A 23,037-nucleotide genomic window follows, 5' to 3' on the forward strand; every position below is an offset into this window, starting at 1 on the left:
GCAGGCGGATTTCTGAGTTTGAGGCCAGCCTGGTCTACAGAGTGACTTCCAGAACAGCCAGAGCTATACAGAGAAACCCTGTCTCGAAACAAAAAAACAAACAAACAAACAAAAAGGAACATTGACACTTCAATTTGAAGTAGAGTTAGTCTTTTGTGCCAAGTACCTATGGAAAGACATTAGGACCTGAGTAAACAAGAAGATGTCTCATTCTCCCTTCTCACAGTGTTCAGGCTTGTTGAGATGCCAGTTCTTCCCAGTGACCTATGAACTCAGCATATTGCTGTCAACATCAGCCGTCAGGGAAATTCCTGTGCCAATGCAAAGGACCCTGAGTATCTGAAACAGTTTTGAAAAAGATCAGTCATACGTCCTGATTTTACAACTTACTACAGAATGATTGCATGGAGTCATAGGTCAATTGAATAGAACCAGGAGCCTATACATTTATTGCCAGTGGGTGTTTTTGTTTTGTTTTGTTTTTCCTTAGCAAAATTGCTAGACATTTTCTGTGTATAAGAGCAGTCTCTTGACAGATAGTGCTTGGACAATAGTCACATGACTTAGTATGAAATTTGTCTTTGTCTTACTTTAAACCCAAACATAACTAAAAATGTATCAAAAGACCTAAATATGGAGGCTGGAGAGATGGCTTGGCAGTTAAGAGCACTGACTGCTCTTCCAGAGGTCCTGAGTTCAATTCCCAGCAAACACATGGTGGCTCACAACCATCTGTAATGGGATCTGATGCCCTCTTGTGGTGTGTCTGAAGACGGCTACAGAGTACTTTTTTAAAGTAAATCTTTAAAAAACAAACAAACAAAACAAGGAAGATCTACAGGTAAGAGCCAAGACGAAATTTTTGGGAACTTAGGAAATAAGTCTTTGTCACCTGGGCTTGGACAGTAGTTTCATAAATGATACCCAAGACACAAATAGAACTAGTAACAATAGTTAAACATCAAAAAAAACCCAAAAAAACAATAAAACAAAAAAACAAAAAACTTTCTGTGCTTCACAGTATACCAGGTAAAGAAAAGGAAAAGAATGACCAATAAAAGAGCCCAGGATATTTGTAAGTCAGTGTTCTGATTTGGTACATATGTCTAGAATAGAAAGTTCTTTCTTTAGACAGGATCTCACTATGTGACTGTAGCTGGCATGGACTTGCTCTGTAGACCAGGCTGGCCTTGAACTCATAGAGATGCCCCTGCCTCTGCTTCCTGAACAAGTATTAAAGGTGCGCATGGACTATAGAGACTCTTGAAAGCTCAGCAATGTAAAGAACAAATGCTCTAGGGTTTGTATGAGACAGGGGCTCTGCCTCTGAGCACCATCCCAGCCACATGTAAGGCAGTGCACAAATGGGCTGGCGAGATGGTTCAGGATATAAAGTCATTTACTGTGCAACCTTGATAACTGAATTAAGTTCCTGGAACCTGTGTAAAGAAACTGGTGGCTTGTGGCTGTTGTCCCAGCACTCCCATTGTGAGATGGGAGAGACAGACAGGAGAATCACTTGAAGCTCACATATATAACCCAATGATTGAAATAACAGGGGACTCTGCCTCATAAACAAGGAGGAAGAAAAGAGCAAACTCCCTAAAAGTTATCCATATGCATGCTGTGATACCTGTGCTCTTGTGTGCGGTGTCTGTCTGTCTGTCTGTCTGTCTGTCTGTCTCTCTCTCTCATACACACACACATACACACATACACACACACAAAATAGATTAAGAGAAATAATAGCAAAAATGGGCAGTAGATTCCAATAAACGCCTCCTGTGTACAATAAATCAGAAAATTGATTCTCAGCCTCATTCACGTCTCTTCCCGGGGGCCAGGTTGCCACCTCCTCACCATCCCCTTACACAAAACAGTAATTTGTTGTTCTTGCGTAAGAGAGTAGGAGGATTGCAAACTCCTGAATGCGTTTGGCTATCCTAAGTGATAGGCGCTTTTGCTTGGGAGGGGACTGCAGCTTGGCACTTAGGAGGGAGCTTAGAGAGTTACTGGGAGTGTGCAGAAGGCACAGGTTGTCCCCCTTTTGCCAAATATCACTTGCATCCAGGAAGGAGAGACTGCTGTCTTCTGTCCAGCAGAATCTTCTGTTTTCTTCTGGGCAGCTAGTGTGCCGCTGTGCCGTTGGCCGTGAGTCATCATTAAACCAACGCCTCGGTTTCAGACGCTTTGCTGATAGCAGCTGTAGCTCTCATATTTACCGTCCATTGGACGTTTCCATGCTTCAGCGCCGTGTGCTGAGAGTGTCCTCTCCTGTATCAGGGTCCTGATATTTCAGATAAGTTAGTCTAGAGGAAACATATTCAAAAGAACAGAGCGAAACACAGAGCCACAACATTGAGGCAGATCTCATCTGCACACAGGGAGCGTGAGATGAACCCATGCGCAGAGAGTTCTGTATGATGTCTCTGGAATGTGAGGGAGTTGGCGTCACAAGTGAAGAGCCCTGCTGGTCACACATTTTAACAGTGACTTGACTAGATAGTGAAATAAAACTGATAGTTAACAATTAATATATTCAACACTGAATATAATATAAATAATCACAGTGGACTACCATGCCGGGGTTACCCACCCCATCATCTTCTCTTGTGCCTCCCACAGTGGCTGTTTTCCTCTCCTCAGTAGACCCCTTTTCTCATTGATGTCTTCTGTGTGGGTGTGAGACCCGGTGGGTTAGGTTTTATAACGTGCATGCGTGCGTGTGTGTGTGTGTGTGTGTGTGTGTGTGTGTGTGTGTGTGTAATGCACATGTGGAGGTGAGAGGACAGTTAGCAGGAGTCAGAACTTTCCTACCACGTGGGTCTTGGGGATTGAACCCAGACTTGGCTTCAGGCACCTTTATTTGATAGACCATCTTGTCTATCAAATGGGCCCCCAGGGAATTAATCTCATTAGTGTTGCTTAAAGGATTGAGGGTGAGGGTTTGTTTACAGGCGCACAGAAGCCATACCATGCTCTATAACTGAAGAAAATCTCTCTCCTTTCTCCATCAAGCACTAACTATGTATAAGGTCCTCAGGGAGCGGTGGGACCCCATGAGCTCCTCCTTTTCCATGACAGGGTGTTGACAGGCCCCGTCTCGTGCAGGTGGTCCCACAGCCACATTGAACTAATTGCCATAGATAGCCACATCCTGCCTGGAAGTCACTGTCGCCACTGCTGTCCTTCTACAATTTTTGCAGGATGTGATAGAGATGTCCCATCCCGTTCATGGTGGGCATTTAGCAGTTGTTCATTCTTAGTGCTCAGATCAGTTAGGAGTCTCAACAGTCACAGCTGAACCCCGCAGAAGGAAGTTTCTCTGACCAAAGCCAACAGCAGCAGCAGCTGTTTGCATAATTCTCTGTCACTTACTCTATGTAGAAGCACAAACACGGGCATGGGCTCCCACACATAGAGCGGGTGTGTGATTCATGTCCACTTTCTGTGTATTTCCCTAGAACACATTCTCTTACATAACCACGGTACAGTGATGTAATGGCCATTAATTCATTGTTAAGCTGCTTTAATAATCAAAAGATAACTGGGCTGGCCCTACTGTGAGGCAGTGTGCACTGAGCGCTGAAGCAGGAATTAACTGTGTGCTTTCTTTTAAAGGGAAAAGCTTGCTGGAGCTTGGAGGGAACAATGCCATTATTGGTAAGGCCGCCGCCGTACTGGGCTTTGTCTGCTCTTCAGTTCGCTGTCTGCAGTCATTGAATCTCTGGTACTTGTGTAGGAACTCATCCTTTCCGTGCTCTCTGATTGGGACCCAGTTCCTATCTTTAGGGATTTTCCTTAAGAGTCAGGACATACACGAACTTGGTTGAAGGGAAGATGGCGCTGGGAAGAAGCCGGATTCGTGTTGGGAAAATGTTACCTGGGCCCTTGAATGTGGGCATGAGACTTGTTGCTTCTTCCTGCTTTTCCTTCTCTTGTTTTCTAGAAACTGGCTATGTGTTTTTCTAGAACAATGGATTGTTTCCTAAGTGACTTGCTGATTTCTTTAGGTTTCAGACACACAAAGTTGTAATTTAGTTGAGTATTGGGGGTTTTCTTTCTTTTTTAAAGATTTATTTATTTTATGTATATGAATACACTGTAGCTGTCTTCAGACACACCAGAAGAGGGCATCAAATCTCACTACAGATGGTTGTCAGCCACCATGTGGTTGCTGGGATTTGAACTCAGAACCTTTGGAAGAGCAGTCAGTGAGTGTTCTTCATCACTGAGCCATCTCCAGCCCTGGGGGTTTCTTGTTAGGAAGGGATATTTCCTGTTTTTGCTTTTTAAGATTGTGTGTGTGTGTGTGCAGGTACATGAGGAGTCTGAAGGGGGCATCAGATTCCCTGGAGATAGAGTTAGGTGGTTGTGTGCTGCCTGGCATGGTGGCTGGGGACAAAATGTGGGTCGTTTTCCAGGGCAGTACATGCCCTTACATGGCCGAGCTAATTCCCTGACTGCTGTGCCACTTCTAAAGCTGTAGTTTCTTCATCTGTGATAGGGTAATGGCGCCTTCTGTCTGAATGGATGGAAGGAGGCACCTAAAGAGAGCGCTGTGCTCTGACTCCTGATGGCGAGGTCACAGCACAAGGCCTCAGACATGCACAACCTTGGATTTGGTCCCAGAACCCGGAGAAAGAAATAAAACAGCGGAATTAAAGAGACACGGAAATGGATAGGAAGTCTAGTCTCTGTGTGTGAGATGCATTCTTTCCGTCATCCTGATTGGAGGATGCTCAGGTTACACGGGTGACCGTGGTGCCATAGGAGGACACAGCGGCTGGAAGACCATAGAAGGCACAGGAAGCAGGGAGGAGAAGTAATCAATCACCCTTGCTAAGGTTACCATGCAAAGAGGGTCCCTTTCTCCTCTGAGGGCAAGCTTTGATTGCCCTCTGCAGCAGAGGGTGGGCTGTCTTTCATAGGAACAGGAAGCTTTGTGGCAGTGAGGAGTGGACTGGACCAGCGGAGCACCAGGGGGTGGCGGAGCTCATGGGTCCACATGGAGGCAGTAGCAAGGGGCCCCTGAAACACATGGAAGCCTCAGTTTACCTTTGTTCGGAAACCCTCTTGCTCTGTCATACACTCCTCTCTAAAGGAGAAGTGTGGCTTTCTCTTTGAACGTGTATTTGTTCCATGGATCATCGGTTTGGGGACGATCCTGATGTTACTGTATTTTCTTTTCTTTTTTTTTTTTTTTGGATTTGGATTTTTCGAGACAGGGTCTCTCTGTGTAGCCCTGGCTGTCCTGGAACTCACTCTGTGGACCAGGCTGGTCTCGAACTCAGAAATCCACCTGCCTCTGCCTCCCAGAGTGCTGGGATTACAGGCGTGCGCCACCAGCGCCCAGTGCGTGCGCCACCAACGCCCAGCTGTTACTGTATTTTCTAAAGGCACTGTTTGTACTGCTTAGCAAGGCTCTGCCTACTGCACACTGACGCACACATCTGTACTTTGTTAAGCTTTCGAGGATGCAGACCTCAACTTGGTTCTTCCGTCAGCTCTGTTTGCCGCCGTGGGAACAGCTGGCCAGAGGTGTACCACTGCGAGGCGACTGGTGAGTGTGTCCACACGTGTGCCTAAGACCGTCGTTTTTTCTCTCTTTGTAGGTATGTGTGTGTCTGTGAATGCCCTGTGTGTTGTGCGCAGGTGCCCTGGGAGGCCAAGGGGCATCAGGTCTCCTGCAGCTGGAGTCATAGGTGGTTGTGAATAGCTCAGTGTAGGTCCTGGCAACCAAACTTGAGTCTTCTGGAGGAGCAGCCAGAGCTCCTTAACTGATAAATGACCTCTTCTGCTTTTAGACTTCACTTTAATGAATTGTGTCGGTAGGAGTCCTAGAACTGTTGCTAGAGAAATGTATTCCTTAAACCCGGGTGGCAAACCTGTGGGTTTCCTTTACTTCTGTGGTGGTGGCAGATGTTAGTCCATCCTGAGCTGCAGTGGACTTGCAACCGGTTGACAGAGCTGGACTCATCGAGGTCGTACCAGCTGTGAGTCAGACTTCAGTGACCAGTGTCTTCTAGGGATTGAGACAAGTTAAATTCTAAACAGTAGCATTGCTTTTTTATAAACATTTCAGATATTTTGTTTTGGTCTTAAGTCTCAGATTTGACTTAATATTATATGGTTTATCCAAAACCAAAGGCCCATCAGGTCTGTTCTTTCCTTACGAGCATGTATGATTTAAATAGAGGTGGTAATGTGCACCTATAATCCTAGAACTTGGGAGGCTGAGGTCTGAGCGTCCTTCAAGCCCAGGAGTTTGAATCTAGCCTGGGTGTCTTTAACATACACACCACATGCACACACCCACACACACCCACACACTCACACACACTCACACATGCACACAAATCTGTATAAGGAGGTGTGTTATTTAACTACAGAGTGGGGGATGTGGGTAGTTTAATCTATATATTAGTTGAGTTGGATTTCAACTTAGAAATACAACCATGACTTATTTATTTATTTATTAGTTCGTGCATTAGTGAAATACTAGAACTAAATAAGCTTTAGGTACAGAAACTGGCTACATTCACATTAAAAAGCTGCAGTTGAATTACAGAGGGACTGGTTTTGTGTTATTTTCCCTCATTTACAATTATTGTGAACAAACGTTATATAAGATTGATTTCTTTTTTTTTTTAAAGATTTATTTATTTATTTACTTTTATGAGTAAACTGTAGCTGTCTTCAGACACATGAGAAGAGGGCGTCAGATCTCGTTACACATGGTTGTGAGCCACCATGTGGTTGCTGGGATTTGAACTCAGGACCTTTGGAAGAGCAGTCAGTGCTCTTAACTGCTGAGCCATCTTTCCAGTCCGTAAGATTGGTTTCTAAATCAGACCAGGATGAATAATAAATGACAGTATGGTCTTAAGAATAATTTATTTTATTTTTTTTGAACATTTATTTTTATTTTATGTATGTATTATGTTAGTATACTGTAGTTGTCTTCAGACACACCAGAATAGGGCATCAGATCCCATTACAGATGATTGTGAGCCACCATGTGGTTGCTAGGAATTGAACTCAGGACATATGGAAGAGCAGTCAGTGCTCTGAACTGCTGAGCCATCTCTCCAGCCAAGAATAATTTATTTTTATATGTGTGTATGTATGTATAAATGTATGGACACCTCATGTGTATTTGGTACCCACAGAGTTTGGAAGAGGATGTTGAATCCCCTGGGACTGGAGTTATAGCTGTGAGCTGCCAAGTGGGTGCTGGGATCTGAACCCCGTCCTCTGGAAGGACAGCTGGAGCTCTTAACCTCTGGTCTATCTCTCTAGCCCTGATGATATACTCTTGACCTTTCTTATCCTTTTTATATTGTTTCCTGAATTTAAAAAAAAAAACTCATATGATAGAAATTTATAATTCAACTTACATACACATTAAATTTCAGGAAACATGCAAGCCAAGAAAGAGATAAGGATTATTAGAAATAATATCCTGTATCAGCTCATTCCTATAATCCCACCACTGGGAAGGCTTTGGCAAGAGCATCACGAGTTTGAGACTAGCATGGGCTACATAATGAAACCCTGTCTTAAAAATAAGATAATTGCATGGTAAAATGTAAAATTCTGTGAAAACTAGTGATTTCTGCTTGACATACTTTTTAGTCTTGGAGCAAATATGTGTAGCTGTATTTAATTTTAAGTGCTTTTATTTAATGTAATTATTTTGTAATTAATATTAAGGAATACAATTAGTCATTGCCTAGATTGACTTCCATGGTGGCAGGGATTCATACAGAAAAAAAAATACAGCATTCATCAACCTTTCCATGACTAGTTCCCAAAATAACTGTTCACATGTTACGGGGAGACTAACCCAGACAGTGGGAGATTGGGTAGTTTGTTAAGTCAGCCTTTTTCTATATTCTCTATATTTATTCTAAACATATATTTATTCTACACATGCGCATACACATACACGTATATAGACTATATACCCTGTTTTTCTTCTATGTATAAAGAAAAGAATATAGTATGAAGCATATTGGTAGCCTAGTCTATTGCTGGCTGGAGATCTTCAAAACCTGAGACTCAGTATTTTTGTTGACTCATCTGACATTGGCCTGACTGAACTATTGAATCCCACGTCTACTGAGACTCACAGTTACAGTGTAGTTCAGGTACACCCAAGTTAATTCATATACTAAGTTCTGTAGTACAAAAATAGTGGATTTGTCCAAATAATGGATTTGTGTAGTTTAGCAGGTCAAGTTCTTAGAAGCTTGGTACAGACATGATTTATGGTGTTGTTTGAGTTTTTGGTGGTGCCTTTTGTTTGTTTGAGACAGGGTCTCATGTATTCTGGGCTGGCCTCAAGCTTACTGTGTAGCTGAGGATAGCCTTGAACTTCTGATTTTTCTGCCTCTGCCTCTACCTCTCAATACTGGGCTTATAGGCATGTGATGTACCACACTTCATCTATATGGTGAGGGTCAAACCTAGGATTTCTTGAATGCTAAATGAGCTTATGACAAACTGATCTGTGTCCCTAGCTATGATTTATGGTTTTTTGTTTGTTTGTTTTTTGTTTGTTTTTTTGGATTTGGTTTTTTTTTTCCGAGACAGGGTTTCTCTGTATAGCCCTGGCTGTCCTGGAACTCACTCTGTAGACCAGGCTGGCCTCGGAACTCAGAAATCCGCCTGCCTCTGTCTCCCAGAATGCTGGGATTACAGGCGTGCACCACCAGCTATGGTTTTATTTCAACATCTGCATAGAAGACATTATTTATATGTAGTTAATATGAAAATTAGTTATTTTAATTAAAGCATGGTGTTAGTTTGTTTTCGGAGACTATATTATCTTAGTAGTTACTAATCAGTACTGTTGACGATATTATTCACTCTCGTAAGACTTGCGTATTCATTTTGCTATTCTCCTAAATGTTTGTTCTTTACGTAGTTTTTGCATGAAAGCATCTATGATGAAGTTGTAACCAGACTGAAAAGTGCGTACTCACAGATCCGTGTTGGGAACCCCTGGGACCGTGAGTAGTTCCTTCTTTTCTTAAAAGTTATTCCCTTTTGATAGCTGATGTGACATGTATTTCTGAGGTGGGGGTGGTGGTGATGCTCTTTCTTAGAGGTCTGAGCGGCATCCAGTGACATGCTTTCCTAGGTTAGGGTCTTGTACTTGACATCTGCAAGAGTTGGACGGCATCCCGGTTGGATTGGGTGACGTCTGAAGTTTTTTTTCTTCTTACTGCTGCTATTCTCTCCAAGTGTCCATCGTCCTCAGGGGAAGTGTGGGAGTCCCCAGGCTTCCTGCTTCCACTGCCTCCCATAGCAACCAGAGTGGCTTCTAAGATGTACTCATGCCCGGCATGGTGGTGTGAACCTCTAAGCCATCACTCAGGAAGAGGAAGAGGCAGAACCAGCTGGTCTCTGTGAGTTTGAGGCTAGCCTGGTCTACATAGTAAGTTTCAGGGCAGCTAGAGCTACATAGTGATATGCCATATGGGGGGTGTATGTGGGCCTGGCATGACGGCTGGGGTTAAGAGAATCACGTATCATTCTTACAGAGAGCCCAAGTACTTGATTCCCAGCACCCATATTAGGTGATTCACAACTGCCTTTTTTTGAGCTAGTGTCTCATAGTGTAGTCCTGGCTGGCCTTGAACTCAACAGAGATCCACTTGCCTCTGCCTTGTAAGTGCTGGGATTAGAGACATGCACCACCATGTCCAGCTTTATAGCCATCTTGTAACTCCAGCTTCAGGGGTCTGATGCTTATGGCCTCTGCAGGCCCCGACACTCATGTCCCTACCTACACACAAACATACATAATTTAACATAAATTAAAAATATAATTCACCCTTATGCCTGGGACACTCCAGTGATGTCACTGTGCTTAGGCTGAAATCCAGATTCCCTCTCTGGCCTTGTAATGTTGCACCTGCCGTCCACCCTGCCTAGTGTCCACTAGACTCATGTCCACCTGGCCCCTTTTCTCTTGGGGCTTCAGCCTGTCAACTTTCCTATGTTCCTAAGCATTCCTGGCTCTTTGCTGCTATTCTCTCTGCTAGAAATAATCTTTGCCCAGGTCTTTCCATGGCTGACTGCTACACACTTGCAGGGGCCTTACTCTCCCTGTGGTTATTTCAATGGTCTAGTTTCTGGCAACTGGTCAGTCTACCCCATTGGACAGCACTAGCCACAGAGATTATAATAGTCTTTAAGGGTGGGCACGCCGTCCCGAACATGACACTCCTGTGTTTTTAGGGCATTACTTTGACTGATAGCCATTCTTCTAAGATAGGGGTTGACAAACACATTTGGCTTGTTATCTCTTTATGTCTGCCTCACAGCATATGTCTCTACTCATTTGCATATTGGGGATGACAGCTTTCAGACTACAAAGGCAGAGTTGAGTAGTTGTATTGGAGACTGTGGACGTGATACAAAGCATACGATGTTAAGCAATTGTCCTTCACAGAAAAGATTACTGATTGCTGCTCCCAACTGAGGATATAGGATGGGGGGTTAGCCTGTTAATTTGGAAAGCCACTAACATCATAACATGATGTGACTGAAGGCAAAACAAAGAGCATCCCCTTTCTCTCCCCAGCCAATATTCTTTATGGACCGCTCCATACCAAACAGGCAGTGGACATGTTTGTGAGAGCCGTGGAAGAGGCAAAGAATGAAGGCGGCACAGTGGTCTATGGGGGCAAGGTAAGGAGAGCGCTGGGTAGGCGCTGACAGCCTTGTTTCTTTCTTCCTCTTGAGCACAAGCAGGTCACTGAGAAAAACTAGTGAAGGCTCCCAGATAACCACTTTCCTTCTCCCCATTTCTCTCACAAGGGGAAAAGGGTTTTGAGGAATGATGACAGAAAATGTGTGAGACACAGAAGGAACCAGGCACAGTTGCCTCTGTTAGTCCCTAGGACTCTGTGGAAGGGATCTTGGTGTGCTGTAGCGTAAGACCATTCATACTAGTTATTCCAAATAGGAATGTATTTTGCTATTACATCTGCTTTGGAGATGTAATTTACCTGTAAATGCTGTTTTGTCTTCTCCTGGTAAATGTAAGCAAGGATGACGTACTCTGACTCCGAGTCCTGGAAAAGGAAATCCATCTGTTCATTTTTTTCCATCTTTCTACATAAGGTCATGGATCACCCTGGCAATTACGTGGAACCCACCATTGTGACTGGTCTCGAACATGATGCGCCCATTGTTCACGAGGAGACTTTTGCCCCAATCCTCTATGTCTTCAAATTCAAGGTAAAAAAACAAAAACAAAAACAAAAAAACAGACAAAAAGACCCAAGCCATGACAGAATCAGATTTAGGCAAGTATTAACTCTTGGTTTTCTTCTGGGCACCAAAAGTACATTTTATGAAATGATTTTTGACCTGATCACAGTAAGACTAGAAACACTAACAGCTCCTGATCTCTTCTCTCTTCTCTGTCTTTCTAGAATGAAGAAGAGGTCTTTGAATGGAACAATGAAGTAAAACAGGGACTTTCAAGTAGTATCTTTACCAAGGATTTGGGCAGAATCTTCCGCTGGCTTGGGTATGACTTAGTCTGTTGAACATGTATATTAAGTCTGACATGGTGGTGAGTGATTGTATTCAAAGCGAAAGCCCGGTGTCTGTGCTTTGTTCTCTGTTGGTTTCATTTCCTGTGTGTTCTTCTCACTGTTCCACTCCTCACACACACAGACCTAAAGGCTCAGACTGTGGCATTGTGAATGTCAACATTCCTACCAGCGGGGCTGAGATCGGCGGTGCATTTGGTATGTAGAGGCTCATTCTGTCTTCTTAAAGACGTCTGTGTGCTTGGTTCTAGGGACCGGGCCTGGGTGTCATGTTCACTAGGCCAGTACTGTACCATTGAGCTAGGGCCTCTGCCCTCATCGCTCCTTTTCTGCATTGAGCAGGAAAGGGAAAGTAGTGTTCATCTTTAGAAATTTGTCAAGGAATGGAAACACACGGTGCGGGCCACTGTCACATGCCCTTAATCTCAGAGGAGCTCTTGGGACTCAGAGTCAGGTGGATCTCTGATTTTTTTTTTGTTGTTGTTGTTTTGTTTTTTGTTTTTTGTCTTTTCGAGACAGGGTTTCTCTGTATAGCCCTGGCTGTCCTGGTACTCACTCTGTAGACCAGGCTGGCTTCGAACTCAGAAATCCGCCTGCCTCTGCCTCCCAGAGTGCTGGGATTACAGGTGTGCGCCACTACTGCCTGGCTTGGATCTCTGATTTTTGATTTTTTTGATGAAGAAATACCAGGGGGGCTGGAGAGATGGCTCAGTGGTTAAGAGCACTGGCTGCTCTTCTAGAGGTCTTGAGTTCAATTCCCAGCAACCACGTGGTGGCTCACAACCATCTCTAATGGGATCTGATGCCCTCTTCTGGTGTGTCTGAAGAGAGCAACAGAGTACTCACATACATAAAATAAATAAATCTGAAAGGAAGGCGGGAAGGAAGGAAGGAAGGACGGAAAGGCATACATTCAGAAACACTGAGGTCTGGTGGACTTTACAGTCTGATGGAGATATACCAGCAGCAGCCTGGGAACTGAGTGCATTTATTGTCTATAGTGTGCACAGAAGGAGGAGGCAGGTTAGCTAATCCCCACAGGACAGCTCTGTGGGAGGCAGGCTCAGGTTGTAGTTCTCAGGAGGAGGGAGCTATGGTTGAAATGTTCTGCACACACAAGTCTTATCTTAAGGACAACTGTGGGTAAACAACCATACCCGGACCCAGGAAGGCCTTGGCATTGGGTCCTCGTGGCTGTCTGTGCTCATGGCAACAGCACGCAGACACCCAGGTCTCTATCTGCTCCTCCAAGTGTATTTTCAGCATCGTACCTCACAGGGTGAGATACAGTCATATTCTTCACCGGGGCCTATTTGTCTCTTCTCTAAATAGGTGTGAGTTACTGATGCTTAATGGTAGTTTTTTGTTTGTTTTGTTTGTTTGTTTGTTTTGGGGGTGTATATATTAAGTCCTATTTGTTTAAAATTATTCATAGTGGGACCAGCAAGATGCCTTAGTGGGTAAGGATTCTTACCATCAGGCAAGAATCTGAGTTTAATCACCACACGGTAGAAGGAAAGAACCAACTCCTGAGGGTTGCCTTCTGGTCTCTCTCTACACTCATGCTGTGGAATGAACACTCATGAACACACATGTGCACATGCACATAGACACACACCACAAACACACACACACAGTGTCAGTGTAATACAAAAATAAAAAACAGCTTTCAGTAGCTGAGGCAGAAGGATTGCCATGAGTCTGGTGCCAGCTTGGACTGTCTACCAGGCCAGCAAGACCTAAATTGAAAAAAGAAAACAACAACCCCCCACATCAAAACACAAGCTATAGTAAGCTTAAGTTGCCCACCAGAGCCTTCACACCTTCCTACCACCCAACTTTACACTCTCTCCCTCTCTCTTTAAAAAACACATGAAAATCAAGCAAGCAGAAGACCACCAAGACAAAAAACACCAAAACTAAATAAAACTGCTGTGGATCTCACTTTGTTCTGGCTAACTACCCCTGAGCATGGGGCCTGCCATGGTCTGGTTGATGTGCGAATCAACACGCCATTGAAGAAGACCGGTTTTCTCTTTACCATCCACTATCACTATATCTATATCACTAAACTATTGTTTCTTGGTTAGGGGCGGGGCCTGGTCTTTATTTCCCCATTTTAGAGCTGGAATCCTTTCTGGTTTGAACGTGTAGAGGTTTTGTGTGTGTTGCCTCTCTTTGTTCATGTGTTCTGTTGTCCTTGGAAGATACTTCTTTTCTTGGGATCATCTACCCCCTCTAGATGGGGAATTTTTCTACTTCCTCCTCAATATAGATCTCTGTACCTTGAGGGAAGGGGCTTGATGGCATCCTTTTGTTTGGTTAGTCCCCACCCCTACCCGCCAAGGTTTCTTTGAAGCTTTGGTTGTCTTAGAACTCAGTCTGTAGACCAGGCTGGGCTGTAACTCACAGAGAACTGCCTGCCTCTGAGGGCATCCCTTTTAAGGCAGAGTACTCTCCAAAGTCTCTCAGTCTCTGTGTTGTTCAGTAGTGAGTCTCTGGGTTGATTTCTTTCTTCCTTTTTTTTTTCTTTTTCTTTTTTTCTTTTTTTTTGATTTTCGAGACAGGGTTTCTCTGTGTAGCCCTGGCTGTCCTAAAACTCACTTTGTAGACCAGGCTGGCCTCGAACTCAGAAATCCGCCTGCCTCTGCCTCCCAAGTGCTGGGATTAAAGGCGTGTGCCACCACTGCCCGGCCTTCCTTTTTTTTCTTATTTAATTTTAAAGATTTATTTATTGATTTATTATTTATTGATTGTCTGAGTGTTTGCCAGTATGTATGTGTGTGTGTGTGTGTATATATATATATATATATATACACGTGTATAAATATATATACATATATATATATATGTGTGTGTGTGTGTGTGTGTGTGTGTGTGTGAGTGTGTGTATATACCCACTTACATGCTTGGTGCTTATAGGAGCTAAAATGTAGGCACAGGTGCCCTGGAACTGGCGTTGCAGGTGGTTGTGAGTTGTTCTGTGAGTGCTGGGTACTGAACCCGGGTCTTGTGCAAGAGCAGCCAGTGCTCCTAAGCAGCAAGCCACCTCTCCAGCCGCCACTGCCACCAGCCTCTTCCATCTTCTCTTCCAGTTTCTTTTGCTTTTAGTGGGGGACAAGAACTTCAGGGTCTTATATATCCCAGGCTGATCTTGAACTCATAATCCTCCTGCCTCAGTTTCTGGGTATAGGTGTGTATTGCTATATGCAGTGGTCTGTCTTAATCTGATAGTGTGGTGAGAGCCCCCGGGGAAGGATGTGAGATGATTTTGCATTTCTGTAGGAGGAGAGAAGCACACTGGCGGTGGCCGTGAGTCTGGCAGCGATGCCTGGAAGCAGTACATGCGGAGATCCACGTGGTAAGGGAAGGCTCTGGGGACGAGGGCTTGGTCTTGAAGCCCTTGGGAGCGGGCACTTGCTCTCCCGACTTCCAGTTTTGTCTTGGCTCTTGATTTTACTTTCTTAGATGCTGCAGCTACCTTCTTTCTTAGCGTGCATGCTACACTGCAGCTTAAGCATCACCGATGCTCCCAAATCCGAAACAGTCCCCACTGGCATGGCATCCGTGGGAAGTGTTCACAGCTGGTCAGTCACAGTGGAGGGAGGGATCACTAGGGATGCATATAGTTGAGGCAGTGTACAGAGGCATGGGAAACAGGAATGGACTTCACGGTGAGACTTGAGTCCCATCCCCGAGGTGTCTCCTGTATATTCACATATTCTGAAATTTCTAGAAAGATTGTACCTTCCAGCCTTCTTGTCTAGCACAGCAACTGACTATGAAATTTCCTTGTTGGGTTCTATCCCAGGGGTGGAGCAGGACTCTGGGTCACTCAGCATGAGGAGGTGGAAGGAGCTGGCCTTTCCGTTTCTCCTGTGATGGAAAAGTTTGCTTACATAGAGAAGCAAGCGAGGAGCTTGGGGGTCTGGCCTACAAGCTTAGGGGAGGGGAGACCAGCTTGGAAGTATGAGCAGGACTCCAGAGGCCCAGACACTAGGACGTTTGCTGGCGACCGAGGAGGTCACCTTCTGGAGATGCTGTCTGGGACTTGTTTTACCTTTATTGTATTCACTCAGAATTTGTTGACTCAGAATACTCTCAGGAGAAATTCTAGGTGCAGCATAGTAACTAGTTTGGGAAAAGGAAAAAAAAAACTTTAAAAATTACTATATTCTTACCAAAATGAGAGTATTTGCATTTTCCTTAATAATATGCTAAGACAGAAAGTTACATCACCCATGTTCTTGTATAATGATCAAAAGAAGAACTATAGGTAACAGGTGATGTGCATGTTGTAGCCATTTGTGCTTGTCTTTTCTCCATTGTAAGGATCTCACCGACATTGTTTTGTATACTGATGGTTGGTTTGTTTTGTTTTACTGACTTGTAAGTTGTTACTATAACCAGTCTTTAGTGTTACCAAAGGATTGTATGTTGTGTGTGTGCTGCCATTCATTTCCATCTCTTCCCCAGTACCATCAACTACAGCACGTCCCTCCCTCTGGCTCAAGGAATCAAGTTTCAGTGATCCAGCACTGGCGAGACATCACTTAGCTGTTCCTGCGGCTGCTCTGAAGAAGCCTGGGAGGACTCTGATTTGCCCTGGATAAAGGATCAATTTGAGTACAGCAGTGGCTAATCTCCAGTGATCCCAGGCCCCTGACTAAATCAAGCTACTCATTTATCAAAAATTCAAAATTAAATATTCACAGCCTAGCTACATTTCCAAAAGATAGGTTTGGTGAGTTTTTATGTCACTAATTACTTTTTTTATTCCAGCTAATCATTTCTTAGTGAAGTACACGCCCTCATAGGACGTGGGGGCCGTGGACAGTGGAACAGAAGGGAAGAAGTCTTTGCAGTCGAGAGATGAAGACCGTCTTCCAAGCAGTGCTGAATACTAGTGGTCCTGGCAGGGATTGAAGGGGAGTACCCCTCACGTGCCGCAGACTGTTGAGTGAAATATTAAAGTAGAACCACTGGCACATTCCCGCTCTTGCGCCTCTGCCCTGGTGGCCTGGCAGGCCATGCACTGGCAGGCAATGGCCGACCTGTTTTTATATCGTGGAGATTCTGACTCTGAACTCCACGATCTCTTCACCCAGCTCGCTAGGTTCCCACTGGCGAGCCGCTACCACGCCAGCCCCGTGCTTCAAATGCCACACAGCCTTTGTGGAGCACCTCAGGCAAACCCGTGCTTTTCTCTCTTAAACCCAGACAAGCCACCAAGTGAAGGAAAACGCAACACAAACTTAGTTCAGAAACAGTGGTAATTCAGTCTCTGGGTGCAACAACTAAAACCTAGTCTTGTAAGCCTCATTAAAATCTGATCTTTCCAGTGGCTGATCCTCGTGGCTCCGCCATGATGCCAGGAAACACTAAAAGCTACATCTTACCCCTCTGCTCTCCTGGGTCCAAAAAGAAGTCACACTCTCCTGCTTTCTCAATTCCTCAGTCCAACCCGGAAGTCCTGCCTACTGGCCCAGTGATTGGCTCCTTTATTGTTCAGGGGATTGGTTCACAAGAACAGCACTAGGCCCATCCACGACAAGAGACCATAGCACAGTTTCATGTACGTGATTTGCAGTGTTCCAAATCACAATGGGTCATTGTTAGGTGAAGTGAGGAACTTAACACACTTGTGAATGGTGACTAGGATATGTGAACTCCTGGGTTCAAATCTCAGCACCGCAACAACAAAAATAATGCTCTCATGACAAAGGCTGTTCACCCAGTTATGAGTGCACCTGACTGTGTCAGCCAGAAAGACATGTACAGGGGGAGACAGACCTTTGTTTTTGTCCCAAGGCTTGCTGGGAACTTTGGGACTGAAGTTGCTCATGACAGCACCTCTGGGTGGGTCGAGTCACCTTGGGCCATATGCCAGAGCCGTAAGCGGGACTTCCAGGTTGGGCAGAAGAAGAGAGGAAGCAGGAGGGAGTGGACTCCTTTTTGGACCCAGGACAGCAGAACAGTAAGATGTAAGAAACATCTAGAGTTTCTGCAGCTGCTCATGGGTTTCTTCTCGGGGAAGGTCACTGCTGAGAGTCTCAGGTCACTGGGAAGCTGCTGGCCACAGCGGTCCCTGTTCTGTGGTGCAGTTGCCCTGTTCTTTGGTGCAGTCACCACTGGGCCTGCTGCTGCCATGTCAGGCTCGTGAGTCATGGTGTGGAAAGATTTGGACGATAGTCAGAACTAACAGCGAGGAAGAAGCAGGTGGAACACTAATATATTAACATGGTAATATACATTTATATAATTAAATTTATAATAGATTTGACTATAAAGATTAAAGGGCCTGTGAATATAGCTCAGGTAGAATGCTTGCCACTCAATGCCTGGAGTTCCATCTCCAGCACTGCACTAAATTCATACAAATATCCACATTTAAGTCAGATCTATTATAAAGTTGTAAATGCGTGTTCATACTGCTGCACTGTCACCTGTGAGTAGCATTGACCTGGGCAAGTCCTTGCCATCGCTGGATACGAGCCAAGCCAGATCCTGACGATGGACCTGAGTGTGTGGGAAAGACAGTGAGGACAGGGAACAGTTCATTTCTTAGGGAAAACACCGACAATGCCGCTGCTTACTAGCAAGAGACTGACGTGGCCCGCCAAGGTCTGGGGGTGGGTTCTGAATCGTTGCTATGGCCACGAGGACAGATCGCTCTTTTTCATAACCCACGCAGAATGCAGTGAGCTAGCCAGTGTCTAATGCCTGCATTAGAACTATTTTCTCTCCTTGAGGCAGGCTTCTGGTTTTGGCCAGTGAGAGCCTGGGTTTGTAGGTGTGTGTCTCCACCCAGCTTTATTCTTTAAAGCAAGAGAATGTGTAATTTTGGAAAGAGTTAGAGGAAAGTGGAGTTGGAGGATCAGGAACAGGAGTGTGGAGTGGCCTCCTTGCCAGATGAATGGACACAGCGGCGCACACCTGCGATCCCAGCGTCGGGGAGGATCGTGAGTTCTAGCCCATCCTTGGAAACGTGAGATGATGTCATTGTGAACAAAACAAACCATAAATACAATTGGGATCATGCTGTAACCCTGGCTGGCCTTGAACTCAGATCCACCTGTCTCTGCCCCCGCCCCCACCCCACCCACCCACCCACCCAGATCAGACTGCTCATTTTGCGTAAAACCACTTCACACTTTGAGTTAAATGTTTAAAGAGCTGTGTTGATGTGGCCACACATGAAAGTGACGTTGATGCACAGTGTTCTGAAGGTGACGAGGAGCTAGAATCTTGGCCAGAACCGATTCTGAAAGTTTCCTTTGAAATTTCATTTTTGTGTGTTTCTATCACAAGGGCTCTGTCTTTGTCATAATGGTTTTACTAAAACGTTTGCTTTTAAGTTGTCTTTTTCTGGTTTTAAGAAATAAAGATTACTTGTGCGCACATGTGTGTGTATGTGTCCATCCATGTGTGATGGTTGTCCACTTTACATACGAGGCTGAGCTGGTTTAGCTATCCTGTATAGCCACCCACCTATAAATCCTCCATCTGTCTCTGCCTCATGAGCTATTGGGATTGCAAGCAGTTACTGTGTCTACCCGGTGTCTGTGAGTGCTGGGGCTCCAAACTCAGTCCTTCATGCTTGTGTGGCAGGTGCTTGACCCACTGAGCTAACATCCTAGCCCCGCCCGTTAATATATTTTTATGAGTATGGGTATTTTGCGTAGATGTATGTCTGTGCCAAGCACAAGAGTGTTGGATCCTCGGGGCTGGAGTTATAGCTGTAAGCTGCTGAGTGGATGCTGGAAATTGAGCCCGGATCCTCTGGAAGAACAGCGAGTGCCCTTACCTGCTGGACCATCTCTCTACCCCCGCACCCCCCACCACACACACCCCCAACCCCCTACCCCTACACCCCCCCACCCCGTTTAAATGCAGGGTCCAGGCTAGCTTTGAACTCACTGTGTGGCTGACAATGACTTTGAGCTGATCACACTGCCCCCTCTCCAGTGCTGGGATTACAGCTATGTACCACCATGCCAGTTGAATGCAGTCATTGCTGGAGATGGAAATGCATTTCCAGGCCTCGAGTGGGCGAGTCTCGATTGTCTTTACGGTGTTGACCTGCAGATGTCGCTGTTGCTCAGGCCGTGTTAGAGCAGGTGCATTGAGCTGATTGGATTCTAGGGGTCATTCTGGAAGTTTCCAGTCAGCAGACATGTGCTCCACTTCCATCGGCTTCCTTACCTCCCAACGCACTTTGCTTAGCTACATAGATCACCTGAGTGTCCATGGCATAAGCCTCGAATACCAGTTTCTGCCTTTTAAGTTAGTGTGATTAAGGAGCTAGAGTGGTGCTTACCCCTAGTCCAGAGGACCCAAGTCGGGTTCCCAGCATCTATGTGGTGGCTCACAATCGCCTCAGCTCTAGCTCTGGCAAATCAGATGTCCTCTTCTGGTCCCCACAGGCTCCCGGACACAGATGTGGACATGAACTCATGCAGGTAAACACACATATACATACTACATCTTCTAGGAAAGAAGTGTGAGTAGATTTTCCTGTCACATTCCTCTCTGGTGACTGTGCATGAGGTTAACCCATCTGAACAGCTCCGTAGGAGATACTGCTTGTTTGATTGACATTTACAGGGTATCCAGGCAATTCTCAGAGCACTGACTTATCACCTATGCAGTTTTCATGAAAGCACTCGGAAGCAGAAAGCATGAAGAGGTTAGCAGGTGGTTAGCTGTTATCTGGGTGTTGGAAATAGAATCCGGGTCATCTCCAAGAGCTGCCAGTGCTGTTAACCACTGGGTTATATTTCCAGGACCTTGTATCCCCACCCTCCTTAGAAGGTTTATATTTTATTTTGTACTCAGTCTTAGCCAACAGACAAGTGTGGGAGTTTTTTTGTACTTTATTTAAAATTTAAAAATTTATTTTGCATGTGCACATATGTCACCGTGCACATGTAAAAAAGGTCAGAGGACAACTTTCAGGAATGTGTTTCCTACAAATAATGACAATCTCCTGTGAGTATACAGTATCAAAACTGTGGAATTAATGCATTACTGCTGTGGTGGTTTGAATGAACTAGGACCCCGGAGACCCAGGGAGCACCCTTGTTAGAGATATAGCCTTGATGGAGTAGATATGTCTTTACTGGAAGAAGTGTGTCATTGGGGGCAGGCTTTGAGATTTCAGAAGCTTAAGCCAGGTCCAGTAGCTCATTCTCTCTTCCTGCTGCCTGCTGATCCAGATGTAGAACTCTTGGTTCCTTCTCCAGCACCTTGGCTGCCTGCATGCTACTGTGCTACCTGCTTTGATGATAATGCATTAAACCTCTGAACTGTAAGCCAGCCCTGATTAGAGGAGTCACTCTGGTCAAGGTGTCTCTCACAGCAACAGAAACAGCTAAGACAACTGCCAATGTGTTAGATCTAGTCTTTTGATCCTATTAAACTTTGGTTATGGCCCTGGCGACACCTCTCTCAGGTGGCCTTTTTGTCTTGACATTGTGACCCTAACTTTGGAAGTCACAGGTGACCCTCGGCACTGGTGCTCCAAACCACTGCTCCTATCAGATTGTGTAATTTCCATTTGTCTCTGAAGGATGCTATTAATTTTTAAGGAGGCATCTGCAGCATCACTCACTGTCAAGTATTTCCTTCTCTAGTTTTCTTGTGTGTGTTTTCTTGTGTTTATGCTGGTGCGTGGTTATGTGTGTTTGTGTGCATGTGGTGAAGGTCACAGATAATCTCTCTCCCCACCTCTCTCTGTCTCTCTCTCTCTGAGACAACAGCTCACCATCTTGGAACTCACCAAGTAGACTAGATTGAATGTCCAGTTAGAGAGAGAGGCCCAGAAATCTGCCAGGCCCCATCTCCAGCAGTCTAGAAGTGTAGCATAATAGCATGCCAGATTCCCCTGCCACCCATGGCTTCTGGGCCTCAAACTCAGGACTTCATGCTTGCAAGGCAAAGACTTTACTGATGGAGCTATCTCATTGGCCCCACCGTACTGTATTTAAAAATAGATGTCTGGTATCAGCAAGATTGTTGATGCGAGGGTGCTCTGCCCTGGGTCCTCATCTTGGGCAGACATGCACATTGGCATTTATGCCTAACCCTTTCTATATTGGCAGTTGTGAGCTTACACCAGCATTTTCAGGTCTAGCCCAGCACCAGAGGAATCATTTTAGCTCCGTCCTGTTCAGTATCTATAAGTCTTATTTCTGATATAAGCTTAGCTTCTATAGGCCCTGATCAATTTTTCCATTGGTCATAGCATATCCAACCATACGTCCCAGAGTTCCTTCCTCATGGAGCTCTGGTTCTGACAGCTGGGCATGTCCTCAACACTTGCCCTCCACACCAAATTCATGTTCTGACACTTAGGCCCAGTTCCCCTACGCAGCTTGCCTTCTGAAGCTTCCAGGGCCGTGTATGTGACTACGTTGTTCAGTAGAAGAGATGGAGACAGAATGACTGGGGTTTTCTTATATGCAGATATTTTCTTCTTTTGTTTTATTTGAGACAGGGTTGTCTGTGTAGTCTTGGCTGCCCTGGAACTTGATCTATGGAATAGGCTACCCTTGAACTCAGATCCACTTGTCTCTGCCTCCTGAATGTTGGAATTAAAGGAGTACACCATCACATAGGACATAGCCAAAAATTTTTTTGAGTCAGAATCAAAATAACCAGATTATCCCTTGTCTGGTATGACAATGAGTAAGATGCTTGTAATGGTCATGGGCACAAGTCCTTGAGATGGGACACCTATGTTTCAGGTATAGTTGACTCAAAGGGGCCGAATCATCTTAGAGAAATAATCCCAGTTTATAGCTGGGTGTGATGATACGTGCCTTTAATTTTAGAACTTGGGAAGCAGAGACAGGTATATCTTTGTGAGTTCAGGGCCAGCCAGGTCTACATAGTGAGTTATAGGACATCCAGGGCCATGTAGAGACCTGTCTCAAGTAAACAAATACGTGCCCCCTTTAGAGCCCCAATCATCACCATCACCATCACCACCACCATCACCACCACCATCATCATCATCATCATCATCATCATCATCATCATCATCATCATTATCTCACTGTTCTCATTGTAATCCAGGTGAGCTAGTCCACTTGTGAGGTCACAGTGGGGCTGAAATCAGGTGTGTGCAAACCATGCCAAACATGTCTGAAGACCTATTTTGTTTTGTTTTGGTTTGGTTTGGTTTTTCAAGACAGGGTTTCTCTGTGTAGCCCTGGCTGCCCTGGAACTCACTCTGTAGACCAGGCTGGCCTCCTGATGACCTATTTAGTCCCTGGAATCCACGTCACAGTGAAAGGAGGGTCATAACGTCTTCTGACCTCCATAACTCACTATATCTTCACTGATATACCATACACACAACAATAATAAAGAAAATGTAAAAAGTCACACTTCAACTTTTTTGAGTGGAGCCTATGTCCCTCACATCTAGGCCAGGTGGGTCATAGCCCTGTTATCT

The 23,037-nt window shown here is 45.0% G+C and overlaps 1 protein-coding gene across 1 annotated transcript in view; it reads left to right on the plus strand.

Annotated features, from left to right (window-relative positions):
* Aldh7a1 (aldehyde dehydrogenase 7 family member A1) overlaps positions 1-18,977 on the plus strand; it is a 36,385-nt gene extending 17,408 nt beyond the window's left edge. The window contains exons 10-18 of the mRNA XM_052155720.1: positions 3,622-3,663; positions 5,469-5,563; positions 8,933-9,017; positions 10,598-10,704; positions 11,140-11,256; positions 11,454-11,551; positions 11,701-11,774; positions 14,862-14,937; positions 16,053-18,977. Coding sequence (XP_052011680.1) covers positions 3,622-3,663; positions 5,469-5,563; positions 8,933-9,017; positions 10,598-10,704; positions 11,140-11,256; positions 11,454-11,551; positions 11,701-11,774; positions 14,862-14,937; positions 16,053-16,107 — 749 coding nt within the window. The 3' untranslated portion in view covers positions 16,108-18,977. The remainder of the gene's footprint in view (positions 1-3,621; positions 3,664-5,468; positions 5,564-8,932; positions 9,018-10,597; positions 10,705-11,139; positions 11,257-11,453; positions 11,552-11,700; positions 11,775-14,861; positions 14,938-16,052) is intronic.
* Positions 18,978-23,037: the final 4,060 nt, after the last annotated feature.

Source organism: Apodemus sylvaticus, chromosome 13 (assembly GCF_947179515.1).
Source record: "Apodemus sylvaticus chromosome 13, mApoSyl1.1, whole genome shotgun sequence".
NCBI lineage: Eukaryota > Metazoa > Chordata > Mammalia > Rodentia > Muridae > Apodemus > Apodemus sylvaticus.